This window comes from Megalopta genalis, chromosome 4, assembly GCF_051020955.1.
Source record: "Megalopta genalis isolate 19385.01 chromosome 4, iyMegGena1_principal, whole genome shotgun sequence".
In the NCBI taxonomy this organism is placed as follows: Eukaryota; Metazoa; Arthropoda; class Insecta; order Hymenoptera; family Halictidae; genus Megalopta; species Megalopta genalis.
Genome location: NC_135016.1, coordinates 6,620,087 through 6,646,745, shown reverse-complemented (window position 1 = coordinate 6,646,745; position 26,659 = coordinate 6,620,087). Strand labels below are relative to the sequence as shown.

Here is a 26,659-nt window from a genome sequence, read left to right as displayed (position 1 = left end):
TGACCAGGGGTGGTTCACCCCGCAGTCACGAAACTACTAACGTAAGGTTTGTTAAAGATTTTATCATAAGCAGTTGACCCCGCGATAAGGTTAGCTGACAACAAGGTTATTATTCACTCACCCGGATATATCATAAATTAAATTTATGTGAAGCTTGATAATTATTTTTTAGCTTATTATATTTTAGCATACAGACAACGAAGTCATTCGTAAACGCTTTTAAATGGATTTTAGCAAAAGGGACGAGCTAAAAGATATTTAGACAAGACTGTAAATTCTCCTCGATTTTCCTTCAGCTTGTAAACAAAAATGGAGAATTTGAGAGAATTTGTATAGTTGCCGATTGTTAACTATTATAAAAACAAGGCTCGAATAATCATATCTTCTCATCCCAAATTGTCCGTGTTTGTTTGCAAACCGAAGGAAAATTAGGGAGAATATTTATTATATATAAACTCAAATTTATGAACTCGATACAGGGTCTCAGCTGTTTCTCAGCGCTTTTCGTCGATCACTAAGTTCAGGAATGGTGCTACATACACGGTCGATGATAAATGCTTTACGCAGAACGTAAATAAGGTAGCTGTACTCCAACATTTATGGCTCTTGGAAGAGCGCGGCCAAAATTCAGACACGGTTCTAAACGATGCTCAGCACAGAACATAAACAAGGTACATAGTTATACTCCAACGTTCCCGGCTCTTGGAAAAGCGTACCGAAAATTCGAAGTTCTAAACAAAGTCCTACATCTTTGCTTCATCGAAAAGCATACTAAAAATTCCCAGTTAAAGACACAATTTTCGAAAATGCTGAACGCAAAAGATAATCGAACTTGACCTCCCCTTCTTCTTATTATTTGTGTTTATTTGTGTTTCATGGCGAAGCGTGCCGAAAATTCGAGCACAGTTTTCGACGACGTTCAAAGTCGAACGTAGAGCATAATCGAAGAATCTGTCCTTCGACAATCTCTAACAAACTAAGACTGCTATCAAAGCGAACCGAAAAACAAACACGACAAGCGAGCCTAAGCAAGCATAGGAAACGTAGCGAGCGTAGCAAGCGTCGTTCAGCGGCAGTCGGCTACGGCGGATTAAAATGACGGAGTACCGTAGTGCAGCTAGCGACCCCTCGAACTTCGCACCTGCGGTCTGGCCGATTCGGGGCCCGATTAATTCCTGCGTGGCTGCGTTCCACGAGTCCCGTTATCCTCGCATGCTTTCGTCCGAGTAAATACGCGACCGTCCGGGTCCGCGAGGCCGATTCCGCTCGCGGAAAAGTCCGTTTCCCTTTCGCGACAGGACGCCTCGGGAAAGGGGTAATGGACGTCCGGTTAGAAAATAGGCGGACACGGATGTCCACGGTCCGCTGAGGATCCCCGGGGGGGCCGGGAGCGGCGCGGAGACGAGAAGAGGGCCCGGCGCGGAGGCAGGTTGGACCGCGGCGACGTAGGAACGAGGCATAGCGCGAGGATCGCGAGACCCGGAGGTTCCGAAAGAATCGAAAGGTAGGTCGAGGTAAAGGCTCGAATCGGCGCGGCGTGGCGCGGCGGCTGAACCGGCAACGGAGGAACGAGTTCGCGTTCGAAACGGTCGAACGGAGAGAGGACGCGAAGAACGGCGCGAGGGGAACGAAGAGGGAAGACCACGAAGAAAGGGGGACGGAGAGAGAAATTTTTCGGAAGTGGGGAGGGGACGAGACCGGAGTAGCCGAGTGGACGGCGGAGACCAGCATGGTGGATAACAGCCACGAAGACGTGACGTATACACTCCAGAAGAGCTCGTATAGTGCAGCATGGCGTGTAGCATGGCATAGTTAAAGTGGGAGAAACTGTGTATGACCGGCCTCACCGTAAGCCAGTCCCGTGTGAACGACCGTGAAGCGAACCTCAAGCGAAACTCGATCGAGCCGTTGAAGGTTTTCAGTTCTCCTCTTCTTGGTGTCCCTTCTTCGTTTGCTTCTGGCTGGCCACGGTTCGATCCGGCCGGCTCGTTCGAGCAGCACGAGGCCCATTGTCAAGGGGAACCACGGACGCAACACGAATTCGGCCGTGATCCCGGCCGATTAGAAAGTCGGATTGTCCTGCTGGCTGGGCTCTAACGGGCGGCCGACTACGTTGTTAATAGTGCGCGAAACGAAGAAACATCGCGGTGTGATTCTGTGACAGAGGGGTGAAGTGGCTCTCGGATAATGGAGAGCGAGTGCTCGACGATCGGCAAAGGTCTCTCGATCGCGGAGCGGTTCGTGGGCGGATAAGCCGCGCGGCAGCGTGTTCGAAATTTCGTCACCGCGGAGTGAAACTCTTTTCTAATAAGGACACAGGTGGAGGGCCCGCATCGTCTCGGTGAAACGACGCCCGTCGTCCCGTCGTCCGACGACAGAGCCGGAGAAACGGATCCGAGGCGGAAGAGCAGAATAATCGAGGGATTAGGGGGAGCGCCGTGGAAGCCGATCGTGGAGCCGGCGAGGAAACCGGTGGGACACCTTCGGAGCCGAAAAGCTGACGCGTACACACCGGACCTAACCGCGGCCAAGTAGGTCAGCCGGCGTGCGCGAGAGTGCGAGACCGAATCGACGAGAAGAAAAAAGGCACGTCGGCAGGGAAGGACGCGGGGAGGAAAGGGGCTCCGAAGAAGAATGGCGAGCAGTCGGGGGCATCAAAGTATCCACGATGCTCGTCGTTTTTGCTCGGCATAGGCTCGCGAACCAAAATGGCGGCGATCGGCTGGTACCGTGGCACGTTTCACGACGATAAAGACTGGTCCAGCCATCGGCGTTCCTGAGGAGAGACCCTTGATACCAGTGTCCTTGACATCAGCCGCGGCCTTGATCGACAGGAGCCACCGAGGCCCAACGCTCGAACGCAACAAGCCTGGGAGAGAGGATGTCGGGACGCTCGAGGCTCAGGGTCCTGGGGACCTTGTTCCTCCTGGCAGTCGCAGGTAGGTCCCGGATCCTTTCTGCAGCTTCCAGCAAAGCTGATCCACGATGCCAGCTTTCTACCAGCTTTCTTCCGGTCTCAAAAATACCGGCTGTCTCCCGCAGCATGCGGGGCCCACACTTCAGGAATAGATTCTACGCGTCGGAACAATAAGAAGAGCTCCTGTAAACGCATGTCCCATTCGACATTGTTCTCGAGTTACGGCGAGTTTCTCCTTCGACTACCGTTCAGAGACTCCTTTCTATAATTCATGTTGACGCTATTTTTACCAAATGGGTGAAACTATATTTTCGAATGATTTTTAATAGAAACCATCTCTTATTTTCTATGCTTTCTATGTAATCGATTCTCGACTTTTGCTACAGTCGTCGCAAAATTAATTCGTTGAACTGCATAGCTTAAGATGCTTGGTAAAAATGGTGCTAACAGGCCGTGTTTGCGCACCTTCGCAACAACTGTCCGAAAAGTGCTCCCCGCATTCGAACACGAGCCCGAAGACGTTTCATCGTCGACCGTCTCACCCTTTCTATTTGCCCGAAACGTCTCCAGGCTTGTGTTCAAATACGAGAAGCTCGTTTCGAAACATTTGCAGCAAAGCTGAGCAAACATGATGTGTTAAAGAAGAAACTCGCCGTAACTCGGAAACAAAGTCGAACGGCACGTACGTTAATACGAACTTCCTTTATTGCTTCACGCTGCAGGACACCCTGTATAGTAATTTCTCCCTGATTCGCGCTCAGATCGCGCACAAAAATGAACGATTTGGGAAGAGGTCGTTTCTATAGTTGTCGACGAATCGGCAACTATAAAATAACTGTAACTACAAAAAAATAACTATGAAATAATAATAATCGTATCTCAGCTTCCCATATTGTCCATATTTGTGCGCGATCTGAGCGCGAATTAGGGAGAAATTACTGTATTCGTTAGGACATGCAAGAATTACGCTGCGTTCTGCGCGAGTCTAGATTTCGAACGGAGACGATAAAAGCTCCGATTCTCCGAGTCCGATACGAGCGTAAAACACCGAAGTCGTTCTTTAGTCCGCTACGATGGGCCCAAAATTATTTGGAAAAATTACTGACACTGCAGAGCGCAGGAGGATCAGGATCGTAGGCCAAGGACTCGTTCGGTTGTTCGGCCTGCATTTGATCCGTCTGAATGCGATCCGTGTTAGGAGGTGGCTGAAGTCCCAATGACTGGGACTATTCGAGGCCCACTTTCCAAGGCAGCTCGCATGCTCGGTGCTAATGATCGTCGCGAATTACGGCTAGAAACCGCGATTGCTCGAAGAGCGCGCCGCGGTCCCTGAGGTATGCCGGCTGGAAAATGCCCGAGGAATTAATTCCCGAACCTGTTCGATAGCCACGCGCGGTCGAATCTGGAACCGGTATCTTGACCTCTGTCGAAAATTTCGTGTCGTTCAGGCACGGGTTTCTGGCAGCAACCGGCCGCGCTCTGTTCGTCTCGCCGCGGCTTCCTGCCATTTTTCATGGCTGCGTTACCGATCCCGCTTTCCCAGGAAACTTTGCATCCCCGTGTTCCAAGGGTAATTAAAGAGATCGAGTAATGCACTGGTTGTAATTACGCCGCGAACTGATAACAGTCGATGATTTACCGGCTACGCGCCGCGGATACGTAAGTAGGTGTACGCATCCGGTTCCGGATAAGTTGCCGCGCAGGCGGCCACCGCGCAGGATTAACTATTTACCATGAGAATCTTGAAAAGCTGACGCGGTGCCAGCGAAGGCATAGCCGCGACTATCGTGGAAACATGAAAACGCGAAGGTTCGCCGACCCTACGAGAGCTGACCTGTGTATAAATAATTTAAGGGGGGAGGGGGACACCTCCGAGGCGCCAAGAAATAGATAAAGTTCAGGGATTTTTTTATAGGTGATTGCTAAATAAAAGATTTAATCTTTCCAACAGCGTATAAATCTAAGTCTCGGCTTTCTTTTCCAATATTTTTTCGAAGTAGAAATCGTGCAAAATGTCGGAGTTATTCGTCGCTTCCGAAATCCCTTCTCGTAGAACAACGATCGCTGTCTGTCACAATTGGCAAGTACTGGCACGTTTCAATGAAAAAAATGTCGTCGATTCGTAAACTAGAAACTGTTATCTGAATCGTAGCGTACGGATTTTCGAAAATTTTAATAACCGTAGAAATTACAACAGCGCGAAGAGAGAACAGCTGTTCTTATCCCGACGAATCAGCTTGTAAAAAAATTAAACAATTGACATGTCGGAAAAATCGTGCGCTACATAGTAGAATACTCTGTGCAGAATATCTCCATAAAATTTGGAGCAAATCGGATTTACAGTTCCGGAGATATCGCGAAAAATGTAGCTCCAAGAAGAACATAAAAGAAGTTTTAAAACAACTATTCCCCTGGATTGTTTAAACGTTACCTTCGGTCGCTAAGCGTTCGAATTTCGAAACGTCGCTTTTAACGTAACATTCTGCACGCTTGAAACTCCGAGAAAATAAATAAAAATTCGACTTCTTCGAAGCGTTAGGATGGAAGCAGCGCGAAGCTCGTGTCGAACGCCTATTTCGCGGCGAGCGCGAAGATAATCGGCTCCTGCGCGAGAGTGTTAATTAGAAACGATCCGCCGCGAAGGGAAAAGCCCCGGTGAAATTTTTCGGGGTTATTTAACGCTCGCCAGACGTCAGAGCCGCGTCCGAGAAACGAAACGGCAGAGGAGAAAGCTGGCTGCGGGCGCGACGCGCGTTCGTCGCCTGGCACGTACCTGTTACTTCGTGATTTTCACATCCCGTGGCGAATCGCATGCTCCGCAGCTCGTTAACGACGCCCGTATATTCGCGTCGCGGATTTCGACGTCGCCTGGTCGTTGGCTTATGCAAATCGGACGGTTCTTAGGACCTAGGCGGGGCTCCTCAAGGTTCCGCAAGCCGTCGACGCCGCGCGCGGTTTCGCCGAACCGCTCGCCGGAATTCTGATCGGCTTCGCGTTTCATTCGGTTCCGTGTCATCGACTCGTTCGACGCAACAAACCGTCCCCGGAGGTTATTTGCATAACACTCGTCGCGTGATCGTTAACGCGGACGAGCGCGCAGGCCGACGAAGAGTTTCGTCACCGGACTTTCGCCCAACCGCGTTAGCCGCGAAAGTGTCACGAAATCGTCGCAACGCGCGGCCACGGAACGGAAAGTCGATTGGTTCACCGGTCAGGATTTTTCGTCCGGCCGTGGGTGACGCGGGTGTCGTTCCACGAAGCGCATTCGTCAGAAACGAGCCATGTGAATCCTCCGTGGTCCGCTTTCTCGCGGATCCGCGATCCAAGACATTCAGGCCAGATCGAAGGCCCGATAAAGGCTTATCCGAACGAAAGCGATAGGATCGTTAGAGGAATTATTAATAGCCAATTACTTCGGTGCGCCAGACGATCGGCGACGAGTGTACTGTAAGCTGGATGCGGATAATAGGGCTCCGATCGCGGGAGAATCGGTCGAACCGGGCGAGATTCGAGGAAGATACAGGCCGGATGGGAGCAGATCGATCATCGGATTCCCGAGAGGCACGAGCGGCAGGTCGAATGAACGGCACCGAGAAACACCTGTCGAATCTCGCAGGGGAGCCACGAAATGTCGCGTTCGCCGGCGAAAAGAATAAATATTAGGCTGGAATGGCGTACCGTTAACTCTGCCGTTACCGCCTCGAGAGACGGCGCATAGCGCGGTCTACGCTTCCACGGATAAACCCCATCGACGTTTCTTTCTTCTTTGCCACGAGCCAGACGCTGGCTGTTAGAATTGCGTCACGGGGTCACACGAGCCTCTAGCGGCTCTAGGCGAATATTAAATACAGCTGTTCTGAGCGGGTTTCGCTGCTTCTTTGCTCTGTACACCACGGGGAACACCGCGATCGATTACGTCGCCATCGATCCTCCTCGGTGGTAGCAGGGCGACGTGCCCCAGATTGCCCCTGGGAGCAAGCCTTTGAACAGAGTCACAAGATGTTCATTCCATCGTTGATTTCGTCATCCGTGGGCAACGTTGATAAGCCATTGATTTGATTCTTTTGATCTTATCGAAGTTGAAGCGGAGCCCCATGGAGTTATTTAGGTTGGAATATGAAGTAGGATGTCCTGAGTGGGCGTGGCCTAGTGGCCCTAGATTCCGACATATCCAGATGGATGTATCCAGGATGACTCTGGATAAACTCAGCTCCGTTTCGTCCAATTTTAACGATATTTTCCGCATGGAAAAATTATACTGAGGCTGTGAAGTGTCCAGAGTATATAGGCGTAGCCAATCAAGCTTGATTAAAAAATCCCAGATCTCTGTCCCATGGGATATGTCTGATATAAAGAGCTCCAGATAATTCTTGTTCCATTTCCTTGAATCTTGAAGACATCAAGTCATTCCGTATGGAACAATTCATGTTGTTAAACGGAGTAAAGTAGGCGTGGCCTAGTGGCCCTCGATTCGGCCAAGCCCGGAGCTCTGTCTCGTAGAATATTCCTGACGCGCAGGGCTGCGAATGGGCGTGGCCTCGTTCCTCCGAATTTCGACGCAACGAGTCCAGGCAATCTCCGCCTCGCGCAGAACGTTCCTAAGAGGCGTGGCTCCGTTGCTCTCGATTTCGACGGATCCGGGCTCGTGCCCCAGGGGGCGATCCGCGGTCCCGATGCCGGACGCGAAGGAACAAGGAAACGCGGCCGTGTATCGCTTGCGAGCGGCATTCCAACGGCGTAAGCCAGAGGCCGTTGAACATCGTCGTTGCATACATACCTCGATCGATGCTATCCAGAACCGGTAATCATTTTTCTGGACGCGGCGCACGTAAAACACAAACTGTGTTACCTCGTTACCTCGTGAGACGCATGTTTACCGGCAGGTTCACGCGATGTCTCGTCGGTCTCGTATTTTCTCGAAGCCGTTCGTTCGGCTGCGAAGCGGGGAACGCTCTGCCCCCTCGCGCCACCCGCCGCCCCCGCTGTGCTCCGTAGAAAAATTCGATAACACGCGCCTAAGTATCACGGTTGGGAGCAAAAAGGATCGAAGGTGGGATCGGAATGCCTGTCGGGAATAGGATTCGGATCGTTCGCGGTTTTATCAATCTCCGGCGATCCATTTTAACCGTGGATCGTCTGCACGGGGATCTCTTGATCCAGGACACCGGAAGGTCCGAACCTGATCAGAGTCAGGAGGCTGCATTCCAGCTCGCCGCGACAGAATCAACCATGCGATTCACCTACATTCTCACGGGCGTCCCTGGTCTCACGTCGGGAAGGTTATGGTGTTCACGTGAACACCGTTACTACAGACCGGCGTTGCTCTCTGCGTGCGCTCATAATCGTCGTTTCTGCGACTCGTTCGCCAGCGAATCGGAAACGAAAGTCCTTCGGGCCTGTCTGTCTGTCGGTCGGTCGGTCGGCGGACCGCAAACTTTCAGTGGTCACGCGATCCCGTCGATCGATCGATCAAGGGCGCTCCGAACGACAAATTAGAGCCGGGAAACGGCCGCGACATCAAAGGAAGTCCGCCGCGGGGATGGTCCGTCGCGATTGATCGCCGTTCTAGCAGCGTCGCTACCGTTTCCTTCCACGCCAATTTACCCAGATTCTCACGCTAGTCTCCCAACGCTGAGGAACGACGTCTAGGAGCAGTTCTCGGGTTCACGGTGATGTCAGCCACAACCGAAACCGTAATCTCGACGGCGATAATAACGCGTCCTCGCCGGCGCAACAATGCGCCCGCATTTCCATAATGCGCCGAGAACTGAATTAGCTCACGCGCCTAACTGTAGATCCAGCCTCCCCGCTTCGAGATTTCTGTTTTACTGCCAGTTGATGATGCCTCGATGATCGGCGCTCTGATGCGCCGTGACATTACGAATCGGAGATCCGAGTTCGCTGTGGAATTGCATCGATGCTGCGACGACGACGTGTGCCGAGGGAACAGGTGACGGCTCGAGTCGGAGATACAGTTTGCTGCATGAAATGCACCGGAATTTGCAACGGTGTGTCCTGACCATGCTGTAAGAAGAAGAGGTGGACCGGTCCACCGCGGCCACTTCAGCGCAAAAGTGCATTTACGTCTGTTCTCCCGCGTATAAATATCGACAAGTTGATAAATAAAATTATAAATGAACGCAAGCATATTGAAAAATGATTTTTGCCATAAATGCATATAACCTATCGGTTAATTTGCCAACTAGAATTAACCGTAGTCGAAATTATTGATTCCTTGTGTATCAATGGTTTACCTTCGTAGAACGATAAATAAATAAATAAATAAGTAAGTAAATAAGCTAGCAAATGAATAAATAAGTACATAAATAACTGAATAAATTGGTAAATGAATATGAAAATGAAGAAACGAAGATATAAATTGCAGCGAAGTTGCAACGATCTGGTCTCCGAGGGAACAGCGTTCGAATGCTTTAACGAAGTTGGACATGCGGTCGATGACGAGATAGCCAGTTGAAAGTAGCCATTAACAACACGGGGAGAATTTTAAAAAGTTCTCCGCTGCATCGATGATTCTTTTTCTGCTGTTTCCACGCGAGTCGGAGAGGGAGCATCGAGAGCATGGTGCTCGCCGGGTAGAACGGAGCACCGGTTACCTTAATTGCGATCGCGAGCGGGCATTTGTTTGGAAATCATGTCGCTCGGTGCGCCGTCTAATGAGCAATTAGCGGATTAGATCCACGGAAATGAAAATCGTCGTTTTGCAAGAGCGTCTCGCGGCCAAATTGGTCAGCGTTCCATCACCTCCCTTGGACGTGGCGATTGAAAAATTGATCGAACGCGCATTGTTAATCAGCTAATCGGAAAGTTGCTCCTTTAAAATGCTGGCATAAACTACATCCGACCAGGCGTGAACTACAACGAACCTTCGTGATCGTGGAGCAATTAATTTCCTGGAAGCTCGTACACCATAAGACACGAGTTCGCCGGGCGTGTTACGAAGAAGCGAAGGGAGCTTCTTCGGGATAGAGTTTTTAACGATGGGCTCGAGACGGAATATATTTTCCGAAACTGTCGCTGAAAGTTGGTGAAAGGTCTCGGCGGCGAGGAAAAACGACGAGCGGTAATGTATGCGTGCACTTTCTAGGGAAAGAAGCTTTTGGTCGGCGACCTGTTACTTTCGTCGGACGAGTCGCGTTCGTTCCAGGGGCCGATTCGGCGATCGAAATCGTGCCGGCCGAGACCGCGGCGCGATATTCAGGACAGAGAGCCGATCGTCATTATCGAGCCGCGGGGATCTATACGCGGCGGCCGCAAGTATGTAGTTTCACTCAAATTGCTTCGCGCGTCGCTGAATTGCTGCATGAAGATCTCCTCATTGTTTCTGCCACGTCCTCCACGGAATTTCAATGCTGAAACTGTAAATACACGGACGACAACCGTGAAATATGGTCGGTGCACGCGTCCGCTAACAGCTCGCAATAAAAGTGATATCGGGGTAATTGTAAATACCTGGGATCGCGCGCGACAGACGCTCGCGAAGATCCACGGGGAATCCGTGGATCGTACGATCGAGGAACTCGAGGATCGCGGCTCCCTACGGACGATCAAAAGGAATTCATACAATGTCGATGAACCTTTTTCCCTCGCGACAAGGCGGAAGAGGAGACGCGGTGATCGAGAAAGGGCACGGAGAGACCAGCACAGATGCGACGAGAGAAAGAGAGGGAGAGAGATACAGGAAAAGAGAAAGAGTAGTAATTTCATACGCGTCACGTCCACGGTTGGTCAAACCACTCGATACCGGCCTCGAGAATGTCAACCTTTCGAGTACCGTTTGCCTTCCCGATCGGCCGTGGATCTTCTCGATTTTTTGCGACTCTCGATCGCGACCCCTCCACTCGCTGATCGATAGCAAGACGTTTCTTGCGGTTACCGTAAGATCGGTTAAAGTAAACGATCGATGCGCGGTCCGGGCAATCGCGTGACACCCTTTTTCGTTCAGACATTAGGATTTTTCTTTATAGCGATGACTAAGGTGGTATTCCAATGTGTGTTTTTACCAACTGTTTTGGAGATTTTTTTGGAATTTGTTTACACATGTTGCGAAGCTATTTACAAATTTTTTACAAAGTCGAAATTTGTGGCATTTGGCTGCTTTGAAACATAGGTCAGTTTGAAAAACATCTTCTCATGATTGCGACGATTTTGTTCATTTGAAATTAAAAAATGCGTACGACTTTTTAATTAGTATGAGCTTGCAGGTACTAGAACGAAATTTGAAATTTGATTAACGATTCTTCCTGTCGACTTTTCAATATTATCGAAATTATCGGAATTAGACTTTTACATTTTTTACTACATTTTTCTCTACAATGTATTCGCTGTTACTGTACTTGTTTCGCATTCGTCCGTAAATCAAATAAAGATTAAATGAAAATGAAATATTAGGAGTCTGAAAACCTGTACAAAAATTAGAATTTTGGGTTAGCTCTAGTACGGTCTTTAGACATAAGCATACCGAATGTGCGTTCCGCCAATTAAATAAATAGAATAAAATAAAATGATTTATCTAGTTCCCGCGGACTCTCGTTAGAAAATGTGTGAATACACTCAGAATTGTATTAGGCAGCGATTGTTCCGCGAGGCGCTGACCTGGTATTGTTAGAAATCGAGAGCAGCTAAGCCACGCCTCTTGGCGTGCAGCCACGCCCTCTCGGGCCATTTTAGATACAAAAGAGCATACTCTGATTAGAAAAGGGTTTCTCACGCGTGCTAAGAGGGTTTTGTTACACCGTCTAATCAAGACGCGATGATCTAGCAGAATTCAAGTTGCTCGCAGACCAATTAGGGGTTTCGGAGGTCGATGAGGCGTGCTTCGTCCTTAAGCGACGCTTCTTCCACGGCATGCACGAGCGAGCGGACAAATTTATGCAGCGGGTCGCTCATGAAATCGCTTTTCGCAGATGTGTCGGCCATCCAAAACGATCGAACGTTCTCTCGATCCACCGCCGAAGACATAATCCTAAGTGCGAGCGGGTACACAGGACCCGAAAGGACGTCGAGCGTGTTTCATCGCGATGGATCGCCGACTTTCCACAGGACCGTTCCTGCTTTTCAATTAGAAAGCTCGAAGAGCGTCTCGGGCTTCGACAAGAGCGACGCCAGGTTCGAGGACAACAGGCACCAGGAGGCGATCGACGAGCTAACGTCCTCGAAACACGTCGATCACATCGACGGGAACAATATAGAGGTCAAGCCCGGGGAATATTATCGGTGGGTCCATTAAACTTGTATAATTCGCGATTCCGTCGCGCAGAGAATGACCAATTTTGACATGACATCACAATGGATAAAGCAAAATGTTTCCAAAAACTATCAAATTCAACGTAAATTATAAATTCTCTTTAATTCTCCCTTATTCTAGATCATTTTAATTTTGATCAAAAATAAGATCATCGTTCTATTGCATTTCTGTGAAAAGTTTTACGATGTTGGCACAAACTTGGCGATTTTATGTGACCGTGCCGCGAGGATTATTAATCGAGTGCATAGTTTGCTCATGCGTTCTCATTACTCTGTTCCCAGCAGAATAGCGCCGACGACGAGCGAGTCCGTGTCGGGGGAAGGACAAGGGGCTCCGCAGGGACCAAAACTCTTGACGGAGCCCCATCAGCTGGTTGGAGCGTCGCCCCAACGGGCACAGTACCTGCAGGCGATCGATCAACAAAGACAAGCTCGACAAGAGATCCCGAGGATCTTTAGCGAGCATGCCCCGCCGCCGATCCTGCAGACTGCAACTCCAGGTCAGCGGCAGGCGAACCCTGATATCCAGGACATCATTACCGGGATCGTCAAGCTTCTAAACGGCAACGTGAACGTCGCCGCTAACACTGTCAGACCTCTGCGACCGATCCAAGCTACTAGGTAGATCTATACGCGAATCTAACAGCTATCTGTTAGAGCTAGTACCCGTACATGGTGTCTATATGGGATGCCAGGGTGCCCATGGCACACGCGTCTGTGTAGAGCAAGAATACCCGGGTACCTGACTGCTGATCCTTATGCAAAATAATAGTAATAATAATAACTTTATTTATCGACGGGATAAACTCTTTGTAAGATCAAAATTGTCTGCATTAGTCGCAGGAAATAGAAACTAAATAGTAAGATCATTCTATCTTGAATAACTTTAATAAATTAAAAATGAGACATCGACGTCTTAAAGTTCTCTTCATCTTTCCTCAATTCTTAACAATTCTTTTGGTTTTTGTTCTATCCTAATTTAATCGTAAATGTACAAAATCCGCGGTCTACTAATAAGTCACAGATCTGCTATCAGTCAGCTGGTAACACGCGATCTCCTTCTTCAGGATCAACAACAGAGGACCACCAAGGATATCCGACGTTCCACCTCTGCCACCGGATTTCGACACTCCCGGAATGAATCCACCGCCTCCTCCACCCGACCACCCTTACCCCTTTGAGAAACCACCAGCTCCGGAGAGACCTTTGGTCAACCAGCTGCCACCGGAAAGACCTGTCAGACCCTTTGTCAACGGAGTCCCGCTGCCAGAGCAGATCGTGCCGCAAGGAAACCGTCCGTGGAACTGGAATCGACCTGGTAACGTCGCCTGACCCTGTCTCTTCGACTTCTATCGCGACAGTTCGGTGTTAATCGGTCTTATTGGCTTTCCAGGAGGTAACAGGCGACCGGTTCCACCCTACAAGCCTCTGCCGCCGTCCTTGGACTCCACGTTCCATCGAGAGAAGGACCCGGACGACAAGTACGCCGACAAATCTCAATCGAACCTTCATCGCGACGAGCTGGCAGAGTCTTCTACCAAGAAGGAAGAGAACGATCGCAACGAGGCTACTACGAATAGTCTGGAGGACACGACGAAGGTCCACGAAGAGACTAACCAAGACGACAAGGGGAGTACTTCGGCGCAGGATCCCTTGAAGAATCACCAAATGCCAGCCAAGGACAACAGGATAAGCAACGAGAAGACATCGACGACTGGCTCGGAGTCTAGTCAATCCAACCAGGTGTCTGACGGGAAGCACGAAGAGGCCCCGAAACCTGTGATACCCTTGGAGATCAAGCCGACGAAGTCGTCGAAGATCGGCAATCAACAGCAGACCAACGGGAACCACGAGAACGAGAAGGGAACGGTCGCCAAAACGCCGATTAAACCGTTCGCGACGCTGAACATCGAGACCAGCTCGTCGGTTCAGGTGATCGAAACTACGACAACCAAGGCTGTTGTTCAAACCGCAGGATCTGCCAGCAACAGCTCCAGCAATCTCGTCAGCACGCCGAGCACCATAGCTCTGGAGCCGAGCAAATCGTTCCATTTAGAAAGTTCCGCGAGTTCGTCGAGCGTTTCAACGGAGATTCTGCCATCGACTTTCACGAAGACTGCGCCGACCACAGAGAAGACTATAGCCCACACGCCTGTAGCGAACACGTTCACCAAAAATCCAGGTAGAGTATAGTGCTGGATGGTGGATCTTCAGCGGCGGCGATATCGCATTCGATCTATAATGAATGCATCCGGGCCGGTCTCTGCGGAGAAGTACGGTTAATTAGTCTCCTTTGTCGAGCTCCTGGCAGCCGTCATGGTCAATTAATTTCCTTTGTAGCCCCCACGGATCGCTATGCCTACCGACCCCGACCTGGAATTGTTCTCGACGACACCTTGGATTACACAGGACCCCAAGGACTGGCCACCCAGCGACCCTACCCTCCGCCGAGACATCCGCCTATCGGTGATATTTTTGATGTCACGGTCTCGGCTATCCAAGGCCCCGGCGGTGGAGGCTCCGGTAAGCATTGGCACGATCTGCTGCACAGAATCTAAGACTGCGAACGCTCCACCCAGCGCACTCCCCCTTTTTTTCCCTTTGTCCAGGCGAGGGTGTCCGCGTGCCGATAAACGGCGGCAGCGCCGACGTGATTCTGACGTCCGCGGTCGAAGGCCAGGGATTCGTCAGCATCGACGGCAAGAGGACCTACTTGAACCTGTTCGAGAACTCGGACAGGACCGCGACGCAGGTGCAGCCGCAGCCGCAGCCTACCAGGACCCAGGCGCCTGCCGTGGTTGGCACAGGGTCAGTTGGAAAAGAGAACACGGTATTCTCTCGATTCTGTTCCGAACGCGTTGATGAGACTCGCGCTAATGCAACCGGAACAAGACAATCTCTATGAAACTTCTATCATCTTGTTCGTTTCGTTTTCCTGATTAGAATGACACCAAACACGGTATAATTACGACTGTAATTACTTGGGTAATAAATGATTTATGATGTAAACGATTAGGTGAAATATGAAGCATATGGAGCCATTAGAAGAATTTCAGAATAGCCTTACGTTCTTATCAATTTATTTAATTCAACGAGAGGAGAAGTGTATATTTATTTAACTTTTGTTCCTTGCAATTGATTCGGAAAATTTTTACTTTCCCATATAGATCTGCAGGCTAGTTATTACACAAGTAATTATAATTATATTTATATCTCGTTTCGTATTAGTTTAATCAGCAAGACTAGGCGGATACGATGGTGAAATCTTCGTCGACGAAAAACCAAAAATAGGGAATATCGATTTTTCAAGCTTAACTATTTGAAATATTTTATACTTTTGACAATGTATTATACAAAGAATGGGGATCCAGAGTAGTTTTGCGATATTTTGTCACGGTTTACCAAAAATTACTGAAAAGGGAAATATAGAAATTGGTAACTAGGCATCCGGTTACTTCCACTCTGACACCCTTTGTAGCACCTCTAGGATAACTGTCACTCGGTAGACCCAAAGTTAAGACAGTTATCGAGAGAATACTATGAAAAGATTGTCAAGGGGAAGTCGAGTCTTGATCTTCCCTGGGTCTTCGCAGATTCGCAGTGCCCCAGCCAGACCCACCGACTGCTAGCCCGAGGCCTACAGGCCCAATTAGAAGACTGACCTTCCATAGAAGGCCCACGCAACCTCCGGTCAGAATCGACACCTGCATCGTAGGAGATACGAGCACTTGCGATGTCAGCCAGCACGAGGCCTGTGCCACGGTCCAAGGAGTGTCAGCCTGCCACTGCAAGCCCGGATACGCCAGGCTGCAGCACTCTCTGCCTTGCAAGAGTCAGTGTTGATGCATATCTAGCTTCTTAACTACCCTCACGCTTTAACTTCTCTATCTCCTTCTTCAAGAGTTCGCAAAAATTTCGAACGAACCCTTCACGTTCTTTGGACGCCTTGAACTATCCGATGCTAAATGGGTGTTAAATCGAGGATTCTCTTTCGCAGGGATCATCAGCATCGTGGTGTCCATGCGGGTGGACAAGATCTACGACAGGAAGGTCGTCTGGGATCGAGGCTTCACCGACAAGGACTCCGAGCCCTACCAAACCCTGGCCTACGAAGCGAACAGAGCTGTGGGTCGATCGTTTATTATTAATTTATTTATCGTTTAGTATCGATAAGAGAGTGGCAGGTCTCCCTGAGACCGTCTCGGGTATAATAATGGACAGTTAAGTTTAAACGAAGTCCGATGCGAGCGTGTAAATACTCGCGTACGCTTAAAAAGTGACCGACGTACGTTCCTTCAGAACGCCGACAAGATTTTTATTCAGATCTCTGAAAATACTTGAATTCGAGGATACGCTGTTGGCGTGGCTGCGGAGGGTCTCGTGTTAATTTAACCGTGCGCGATGCTTCTCAGATCGAGTCTGCGATGTCGATGACGCCGTTTTCGGACGAGTACATGGGCTCCTCGGTGAACGGCGTGTACCAAGGCAACGTGAGCCAGGGGCAAGGAGGCGTCTTCGTAAATGCAACTTTGAAACTCACTTACGAGCCGAGAACAATTAGGCCAAGCCTGGCAGGGGAGCTGCAGAGGCATCTGCTCGGCGTTATTCACCGGAGGAGCAACAATATCGGGAACAGCGCTCTTTACGTAGACAGCCCGCTCGGATCTATATCGAACCTGCAAGGTCCGCCTCGAAACGCATTAATTGCAGCATCGACGTAGCCGTCCAACTAACTTCGTAACATTATGTTTACAGACCTCGACGAGTGCGCCTCGTCGGAGTTAAACGACTGCCACTCGTCGGCGACCTGCACGAACAACTGGGGCGGTTTCACCTGCGCCTGCAACCCGGGACTGAAGGATCCCCACAAGGACGACGCGAACGAGTCCGGGAGAACGTGCATCTCCTGCCTATCGACATACTGCAACAATCGCGGCACGTGCTCCTACCAGGGCGACCATATGCAGTGCACGTGAGTGTATTAATATCTGGGAAAGGTCGTCGAAGGGCTCGCGGGATTCTCCGGCGACCTTCGATCCCGCCTTCTTCGACGGTCTCCGAACGATCGATTCGCATTTTCGCAGATGCACCGGCAATTATTACGGGGCGCAATGCGAGGTCGACGGAGAGGTTCTGGGGGTCGCTATAGGAGCGTCGGTAGCAGCTTTAATAATTATAGTTTTAACGCTAGTGTGTCTGGTCATGTGGAGGTAACGTATTCACGCTACGAAGATATTCGTTGGTCGAACGAGTTTCGTGTTAACGCCGATCTGCGTTGCAGTCGAAGGTGGTCGAGGGAGCAGAAATCGGTCGGATCGCCGGTCTATGGCTATATCCAGGGCGGCATTCCCGGCACCCTGCCTGGGACTCTAGCCAGGGTGGGGTCCGTGGGGACTCTGGCCTCCGTTAAACAAGGACCACCTGCCAATTTGCCACCCTACATGTGGGCGCACTTCGGAGACCACATGGCGACAGCAAACGTCTACGCGGTGAGCGATTTTCGGTGTTCACGTTGAAATGTATTTATTCGACGGACCGAGTTCTTTAGCGAAAAGACACAATAACTAGATTATATAATGACGAGAATGTTGATTAATCCTCACCGAAGCTACCTGAAGTTCTTCAGTTGTGTCGGAAAGCACCGAAGTCGCTAAACAAATTGGATATGATATTGCAATGATGATTGGCATTAGCGACGGTCTTATTAATACAATTTTATTTACCATAAAGAGTAATTCTAGCCGATTGCTGCCTTGATCAAGGATCTATATTAGATCTAACTATTGGCTGTGTCTATAATTAGTAGACTCCAGATCTTTGTGCATCTATTTTGGTTATACAACATTTTCTAATCGATTAATTGAACGTGAAAATCGAAACTGGTTCTTAGGATTTACTAATCCGCGTTCTCTGGTACCAGACGGAGCCCATGGGCCCCACCAGGCCCAGTTCGGCGGTGTTCGGCTATCCTCCCATCAACGTCCACGGAACGCTACCACCTGTGCCGCTGCCGAGACTTCAGGCACCTTTGAGATCGAGGCAAAGACACCAGCCGGACCCGGACAGCTCTGATTCGGAGCCTCAGGACAAGGACAGGGCCGATCTGATCCCTCAAAGTAGCGGATTCCACGTGCCCCGGCCGAAGTCCAGGTCCTCCTTAGCCGTGAGTGTCTCTCAATCCGATCGACGCTGTTCTGTCACGGATTCGCGCGTTTCGTTTTTTTTCTTTTTTTAACGAAGTTCCTGCCGGTTTCAGAATCAAAGCGGAATCTACAACGACGTGGAGTACGACCAGGGTGACGTGCACCATTTATCGAAAAACAATATCCCGATGTCCACTTACAGGCCGTACTATCGAACGTGAGAGAACCGGGGCGAAACTAATTTAGTTGTAAATCGTGACTTGTACCAGTTTACTCGAACGAGAAGAACCGGCGAACTCGCTCCGATCGGACAGTTCGCCGGACGGTTCTGTGTTCTGTTAATAGCGACCAGCGTTAAGTCATTCTCGGCGTTACTTAACTACTAGCGATTTAATTGTTATCATTATTATAGATATTTATTATTCATGTGGCACTGTCGAGGTACGAGAGAAACGTCCCAAAAAAATGCTGTTAAGTTATCGAACGAAGGGTGCATATACAGACGTACTAGTATTAAACGATGGCTCCTTCTGATTACTACCTAGGCTAACGCTCGTGTTGCAGAGAATTATTTATGTATACGATCGCCGGCTAGCCGTCGCCGTTCTCCTCGACTGTCGATCCCTGCTAGCCGTGCTGCGTGAACTTTCGGAATTTCACCGACCCGGGGATCCTTGCCGCGTGGAGGATCGGAGGACAGTGTGTGTGCGACAGAAAAAAAGCGTATCGTAATTCACCATGTAACTTCTGTAATTGTACATTATATATATTTTTGCAAATTGAATACAATATACATTTGAAAATTCATGCGCGTCATCGTATCCCTTTTGAAACTCTCCGATGCCCAAGGTGTGTCGAATCCGAACGGTGTTCGATCGGACGCCGGAAATACTGCGCGCGCGCGCGATGAGCAAAAAACGTTTAAAACCACTTTGCACGTATGTGTGTTTCTGTGTGCGTATGTATGTATGCAGGTGTGTGTGTTTGCGCGCGTGTTCGGTAACTTCGACGGGCACCGAGTAAGAGCCCGTCGCAAAAACGGATCGGATCGATCGGGAGAAATCGTTTTCGCGCGAAACAGCGCAGCGACAAACAAGGTCGACGCGCGATCGACACTATCTCTCGCGTTCGGAGAAACGAAATCGATTCCCCGTGAGAGAAATGGAAAGTCGGCTTCGACCTTTCTCGCTCATGGTTTTTTCCCTGCGTCGCGCTTTGTTAAACAATGGCAACCGGCCAAGGATGAGGAGAGAAAGTGGACCTTGGAGCACGTGACGTTTCTTTTACACAGAGTCTGCAAAAGTACATTCATAAGATTTCAAGCGGAGACGAACGGAGTGCATCCATTTATTATTACAATAACTTGTCGTAGACTCGAAAGACGAAATTTATAAATAGATTCTTCATTCGCCGTTTGCCGCGCATATATATATATATATATATATATATATAATTTATATTTATATATATATATATACGCTCGCGTATATATATTTTATATTTTGTGTGAACATGCGGGATAAAAGATTTGTGATCATCTTAGAGTCATATCGTAAATGTATATCGCAGAATGAGAATGATAAGAAAATACGTCACCGAACGTCGACAAATATATATGTATATATAAAACATTGTATAATTCAACATTTTTCTCGGCTAAACTCTCTTACCGTATCGAAATTGATATAATATATATATATATCATTAAATATATCAATAAATATGAAATATTGATAAATATATATATGTATATATATAATAATTATCATCGCCGTGATAATGTTAATAATTTCATCTGATATATTCAGCAATATCTTGAACGATAGAGAGATTTAGGTCTTTCTGCCCTTAATTTCCTATCTCGTTCTCGAAGATATGGAAACGCTAGAAAGATCGGTCCCGGGTTTACCATACGATAACGACACCGGTGTGTTCTTGCGAAAGCGACGAGGATTGTTCCCGTGCTCGATTTATTCCTCGGTGATCGCATAGTTTCGTGAAAATCCCGACGACCAACCGCGAGCACGGTTCTCTCTCTCCGGTAGCGTCTTCGCCGAAGATCCTTCGGGATCACCGGCCAAATAGGAAACAGCCTCGCGAGCGACAAATCGGACATCACCGGCGAGGGAGAACCGTGCCGCGTGGCGGGGTCGCGGATAGAAACGTATGTCGATGATCAAAAAGACAAAGAGAACTAGTGAAAGATACTGGAAGGCAAAGAGTGGACGAACTCTTAAACTATCGACGACGAGACCGGCGGCTCGATCTCTCGAGATTTGGATCGGGACGAGCCGACGCGACGACGGTCCGGTTGCGTTCGCTCGTCGGACAACAACGTTTGTTGGAAACGTTTCGGAGAAAAAATGAGCGCCGCCGGCGGCGGCTCTATGGAGCCTAGATCGCGTAACAGCGGCGAGAATAGCGACAGCTTTTTTTCTATCTGCAAGTTTTTGTTTTTTTTTTGTTTTCTTTTCTTTTCGTTGTTCGCACCCGGGAGCCTCGGTGAGATACACGCGTTCGTTGACTCGTTTGAAAAAAGACGATCGTTTCGATGTGGGCAATTGGTCGTTCGGGGCCCGCCGCTAAAAATGAATTACGTCGCGGGTCCACCGATCTCGCGGACCGACCCGACGACGGGCCGGCCCGGATACAATAATGGTTTAAAAGAGTCGAGACGAGCGAACGCGCGGTCGGTTAAGCATTTAGTTTCGTAGTATACAAACAGTAGACAAGTATAGCTTGTAGGTATTCAAAGTAGAAAGTGTAAAGTATCACAAGAATTACAATAATCGTAATAATGTTACGTTAATCTCGCGGAAAGATCAATGTTCCTGCCCGTTAAACGTTTCTGGATCGATTGCACGGTAACGGTAAGCGCTTTTCGGCCGCGTCTCTGTGCCGGAGGACGCGTGCTTCTCTTATAACGGTGTGTTACAGGCTGTAACTTACGACGCGACACGTGTATCGCCGAGGAGGAGGAGGAGGCCGCCCGGGGCTGACCACCCCTGGCACCTCCCCGCGAGTGTTTCGGAGCGGATTCGCCCGTTAAATACAATCAGTCTTTAGACACAATAACGATAACGATACAATATACCATCGATGGAGCAAAGCCGTGACAAAGATTCTCGTTCACGACGGCGGCGGCGGCGGCGGCGGCGACGGCGACGGAGCGTGTTTTCTGTGCGTACCTCTATACGCGCGCGTTACGCGCGAATAGACGAGGACACTTACGAGAGATCCACGACTCGAATACTTGGAATACGGTCGATCGCAACACTCGGTAGCACACATTGACGGAGACGGAACGGTCTCCGTCGACGCTCTGCAAAAAAGACTTTTAGAACGAGGGGGTGGGGAAGGAGGAGGTATATCAGCATAGCCTGGAAGTTTATAACGAGCAAATACTTATGGCGAAGACTTTCGTCGGAGGATGAGAGAAAAGGCAGCGCAGATCACGATTCAATCAGCATGCGACCGCGAGCAATCGACGCGGACGACGCGCGAGATCCTGCTTTGCTTCTCCGGCAACATTTTGATTTCGATATTTGCGGAAACGCGCAGCGTCCTCTAATCCGATGTTCCGTCCGAGACGCGGCGAGGATACGCGAACCAGTCCCCGGTGCATCTGCGCTGCGATTTTCGACCGGCAACGATCGCCGCCACGGAATTTTGTCCGAATTTCTGAGCCCGCGTGTACAATCGTGCACGCGCCTCTACCGATTCCCTTAGGCCATACGACTGATTTTGACGATTGCAGGTGTTTTGTCGAAGCGAACGATCGTTACCCTCGCGGAAACTTACTCGGCGGCACGCTTTAAGTCGGCGTCGCTTACGGCTGCGGCGTGCGGTGCGCTGTTGCGATCGCGATCGGCCTATGAAACCGGTCGAAGAATTGCTCTAAAGTCAACACGATCCCGGAACCGGTCCCTGGCTCGGTGTTAATAAAGGAATCCAAGTTATTCTTGCACGCTGGAAGTGTTCCGGAACAAAAGAAACAAAGATTTCGTGAGTATACTGCTGGCACATCCAAAGGAGTCCAGGCATGCGCTCGGATTGCCTCCTGGAGGAGCTGGGAAATTGGCACAGAAACGGATGCAAAATTTGAAAGATCGCCCTAGCTCCCTAAAGTCTCAGATTCGAGACATTCGCCTTCTTCGTCAGCCGGTGACTTAACCCCTCGCACTGCGATTTCTTTTATCGATACTTTATCTCTTTCCTCGACTTCCATAATAGAACAATTTCTGTTTCATCCCTAGATTTTGTTAACAGAATAATCAGGTTCTGTTTCGATTTTGAAGAAATGATTAATCATGTAGTGCAATGGGTTAACCCTTATTGTGCCCAACAACGATGCACCCTTGCCTCTTTTTATATTCGAGAAAAGTAGTTCTTCGTGTTCTCCGCTATGAATTTTCCAATTATTTTTTACAAAATTAGTATAAATCTTTTTCTAACCTTACCAAGTTATATCAACATTTTCTGCCAGCGTTAAAAGAGGTAACATCGCTGGAACCAATCGTAAACTGTGCCAATTTCCGATCTCGCAACACCGTCAACGCAGCCCTCCGTCGCAAGACGAGGATTTGTGGAAAGTGTTGCTGCCAGGGGCGATCCGTGGTCCCATGCCGGGCCCGGGGCCCATGAAACGTACTTTGTGTTGAGATCGGCGGGTAATCCGGCGGCGTCTTGATCCATGTGCCGTCCTCGCGTTTCATGTGATGCCGATCGGACGCGAACTCTCGCAAATACACGCTGGCTGGCACCACCCTGAACCTCCTGTGATGCTGCGGTTGCACCACGTCGTCCGACCGGTACGTTTCCATCGCGTATTTCCAAAAATGCGTCGGAAACGGCAACGCGCTATCTAAATCGTACACGACCGCCCTTTCGTCGGGTGCGTAGATTAGGATTACGTGGTAGTCCTACGCATAGAACAGAGAAACACGTTGTTGGTTCGTCGGGCCATCCCGAGACATCGTCGAAGAAGCACGAGCAATGTTTCAACGATCAGACTGACCCAAACCACGAGCTTGTCCTCGTCCTTCCCGGCCCGTTGCCGCCAAAGTGGAACGCTACGCCAGGGGTTGCTCACGAACGCGACATAGCAATGCTGTAATTCCGATCCGTGCCTCGTCGCTACATCCTGACACAGCTTCCACACATTCTCCTCGCTGGAATTACACGAGACCCTTGCTCAGCGGGGCCAGAAACTGCTGAACTTCGTCCCTCATTTCACGCCCTCCTCGCCACTTGTCCCGAATTATGGTAACTTCTCTGCGCGTTCGTTTCAGCGAACCTCATCGCTATCTTTCGATCCTCGATCTCATCTAATTCTACGCGATTTATTTTCTTCTTACATTTTCAATGTTTCAACGGGACGAACCCTTCGCGTTGCAAAGCTAAAAGACTGCGGATCTTTATGCGAAATAAAAATAATATTCGTCGGTTGCCAAATAGAAATTTCTGCGTTTTTTAAAATCATTTTAGTTAGTCGAAAATAATACATGAATATCCTTAAATTCTTATCGGTGCACACCTTAAAATTCTACAAACTTTAGCGACTCTATCGCGATAAATGATTGAATTTCAATTATCGGAGCATGTCTTATAATAAAAAAAAGACTCTAAAGAATCTCTAACTCAATTCGAAATTCTCTTTTATGAAGCAATGCACGCCAGTCACTGCTTGGTAGGTTCAGTGTAAAACCCAGTTACATCCGCATGCGGAATAACCCGCGCGCTATGATCATGAACTATCGTCGGTGATGCAATATACCGCATGGTGTGCACATGTTTATGACATTGTTGCAATGTAAACCCAGCATCGCAGTCTCTACGTCGTGATAGTTATAAAATCCAGTAACAGTTGATCAAATAGTAACAATTGACAATCATCGCACGCAGATTACAGTAAATTCTCCCAAATCGACGTTCAGCTTGGAAACAAAAATGGACAATTTGGGAAGAGGTAGTATGATTATTCTCAGATTATCCATTTTTTCTATACAAGCTGAGCGTCGATTAGGGAGAATTTACAATGCAAATGAGTCGAAGTACGATGTGCTGCCCTTCGAACTCGCCCTTAATTGCTCCTTTTTCTCAGATCGATTCTAAGCAACGCTTGAACCATCTTTCCCATAAAGACGTTATCTCGACGTAGCAATATCCGGGATTTCAGGGACGGTGCAAAGTACCATAATCTGGGACAGGGGGTTCTCAGTCTGCTGGCCCAGAATTTGGGTACGACTGAAAGATCGGCCGGTTAGCAGGTGCGAAGTGCGACGCGATGAAAGGATGGCCGAGAGTACACCGACGAAGAACGATCCTTCCGTCGAGGCAGAAAGCGCGAGAAGAATCTTCTTGCCGGCGTTCTCCGGAAACAGAGGTGTTCGCAGGCCTGTGTGGTGAACGCAGGTGAAACGCAATATGCAAGCGAACATCTGCACGAAGCGAGCGGCATGGAAATATTGTGGCACGCGGATGATCGGTGACACGCACGGTGAAACGAGCACGTCGAAAGCTTTGCGGAACGTCGGATGTTAATGAGGGGCCTGGATATCGGTGGCGGGGCGATTTAGATATACAGCTGTGGCCGGCGCGGCGTGCTGTTTGTGCTCTATCGTGCCGTGCGAGAATAATCCGATGGCAGCATGCATTATTAATCGGACGTGCCGCGTACGACCGTGTGTTCTTGCCACGATAACGTGGCGGGGGTGGGCGACGGTGGTGGGTTCGCTAGCACAGGCACAACGAGAGTGGAAAAGAGAGAAAGGGAGGAAGAGACAGACAGATGAATGGCGCGCGGGACATTTGAAAGCCGAGCTGTGGGGAAACGGTGCGCGTTGATTCGTAGGTATTTTATGCCGTTTCAAAGATGGCGGCAGCATATCGCACTGCCGTCTCTCTACCACTGCAGCAACGTATCGATCCGTCAACCGGGATGGATACCGCAGTACGGCACGCGTTTGTTCGCTCGAATCGATATACGATCTGTCGGCGGAATTGTCGGAGGTCTTTCGGTTCGCCGGTTGGTCCACTTACCAGTAGCAACTCGTGTACACGCACTCCGCGGCTTTCGGAAAAAGCTGCACCAGCGGCTTCGTGTGCCCGGCCTCGCGAGGCTCCACGGCCATTCTTTGTTTACAATTTCGGCTAGCCACGGAAACCACACCAGGTAAAGCCCGACGATCGTTCCTCGTCGGGGGACGACGGGGAGCTGTGCTAGCGTTCTCTCCTCGACTCGGTGGTATCCTTAGAGCGCCTGCTGCGATTCCTCAGCCGATGAACCGCACGCGAATCATCGTCGCACCGACTCTGGCCGGACGATCAATCTTTCTCTCTCTCTCGGATCTCTCAGCTTGGCGAACTTAAATGGTACCCGTACATCCGACCAGTCGAAACAGCATTGTTTGACTGCCGTCTGCGAGCTGCCGCCGTGCCGCCGCTCTATGTGCTTGTGCGTAACTGCCCACGTCCGAGTACACTGTAGCACCTGGGACGCTGCGGCAACACGCACGCGCCAGGCAAGTCGATGATTCAAATCACCCGACTCGCAGCACGGAAAACTTCGAAAAACTCGCTCGCGCGTTTTATTCCGGAGAAAGAGAGAAGAAGAGCGAGAGAGAGCTCCGGTTCCGCCGCCGCTGCCTCAATTCAACCGACTGTCCTATTTGCAGGAAACATCCTGTCGTCGCCGAAACCTCGAGCGAGCGTGGCCCGCAGCACCATTGCTACGGCACTGGGAATTTCTCGTAGATGATAGCGATATCTAGATCTAGCCGTGCGATGATACCTCTTGGCTCGTTCTGATTTCTTGCTCGAGCCTTAGAGCAATTGGATTGTAACGGTCATCCTGGGAACATCTTCCTTGCCTATAGAGAAAAGCTCCATTGCTAGAGGTCTAGAACGTTGTCCGGCATCTTGCCAGAAAGCCGAAAGCGGCAAACAATAGAATCCTTTCTAGTACCTTCGTCCACGTGGAAACCAGTTTCTCTCGATCTTGCCGATGATACGACTATCGTCTGCCGTACCGGTCCCGGTTTTTTGGGGTGTTTTCATGAGCTGGGGCGACTCCTGGCCGGCTAAGGGTGGTCTCTCATGGCCTAAATAAACAAACAATTATTGCGTACCATTCCACGGTCAATTATATCGCTCGTCGCCGAGTGGGGACGTCGCAAAATCGATTAAGTGTAACACATATCTAAAGTTAGTCGAGCCACGACTGACCGTGAACTTTGAGTATCGCAGAAATATATCACGTGCGTCACACAGCGGGAACCAGTTAGCTGCTAGGGTGGAAATTCGTGGCCGTTGCGCCGGTGACCTCGTCGACCGT

At 49.6% G+C, this 26,659-nt stretch overlaps 2 protein-coding genes across 2 annotated transcripts; one reads left to right on the top strand and one right to left on the bottom strand.

Moving 5' to 3' along the window:
- Nucleotides 1–569: 569 nt before the first annotated feature.
- Nucleotides 570–19,131, top strand: pwn (calcium-binding EGF-like domain-containing protein pawn). The gene is made up of 15 exons (XM_033476089.2): nucleotides 570–2,939; nucleotides 11,842–12,151; nucleotides 12,467–12,802; nucleotides 13,249–13,499; nucleotides 13,575–14,363; nucleotides 14,522–14,704; nucleotides 14,791–14,989; nucleotides 15,775–16,013; nucleotides 16,179–16,306; nucleotides 16,594–16,864; nucleotides 16,937–17,153; nucleotides 17,266–17,391; nucleotides 17,463–17,670; nucleotides 18,102–18,344; nucleotides 18,438–19,131. Exons 1-15 carry the CDS (start codon nucleotides 2,882–2,884, stop codon nucleotides 18,543–18,545), a joined length of 3,666 nt encoding a protein of 1,221 aa, XP_033331980.2. The 5' UTR covers nucleotides 570–2,881; the 3' UTR covers nucleotides 18,546–19,131.
- LOC117223686 (protein N-terminal glutamine amidohydrolase) lies at nucleotides 19,066–26,424 on the bottom strand. The gene is made up of 5 exons (XM_076521211.1): nucleotides 26,291–26,424; nucleotides 25,366–26,195; nucleotides 23,342–23,495; nucleotides 22,976–23,246; nucleotides 19,066–22,293 (listed from the first exon to the last, which is right to left on the bottom strand). Exons 2-5 carry the CDS (start codon nucleotides 25,455–25,457, stop codon nucleotides 22,154–22,156), a joined length of 657 nt encoding a protein of 218 aa, XP_076377326.1. The 5' UTR covers nucleotides 25,458–26,195; nucleotides 26,291–26,424; the 3' UTR covers nucleotides 19,066–22,153.
- Nucleotides 26,425–26,659: the final 235 nt, after the last annotated feature.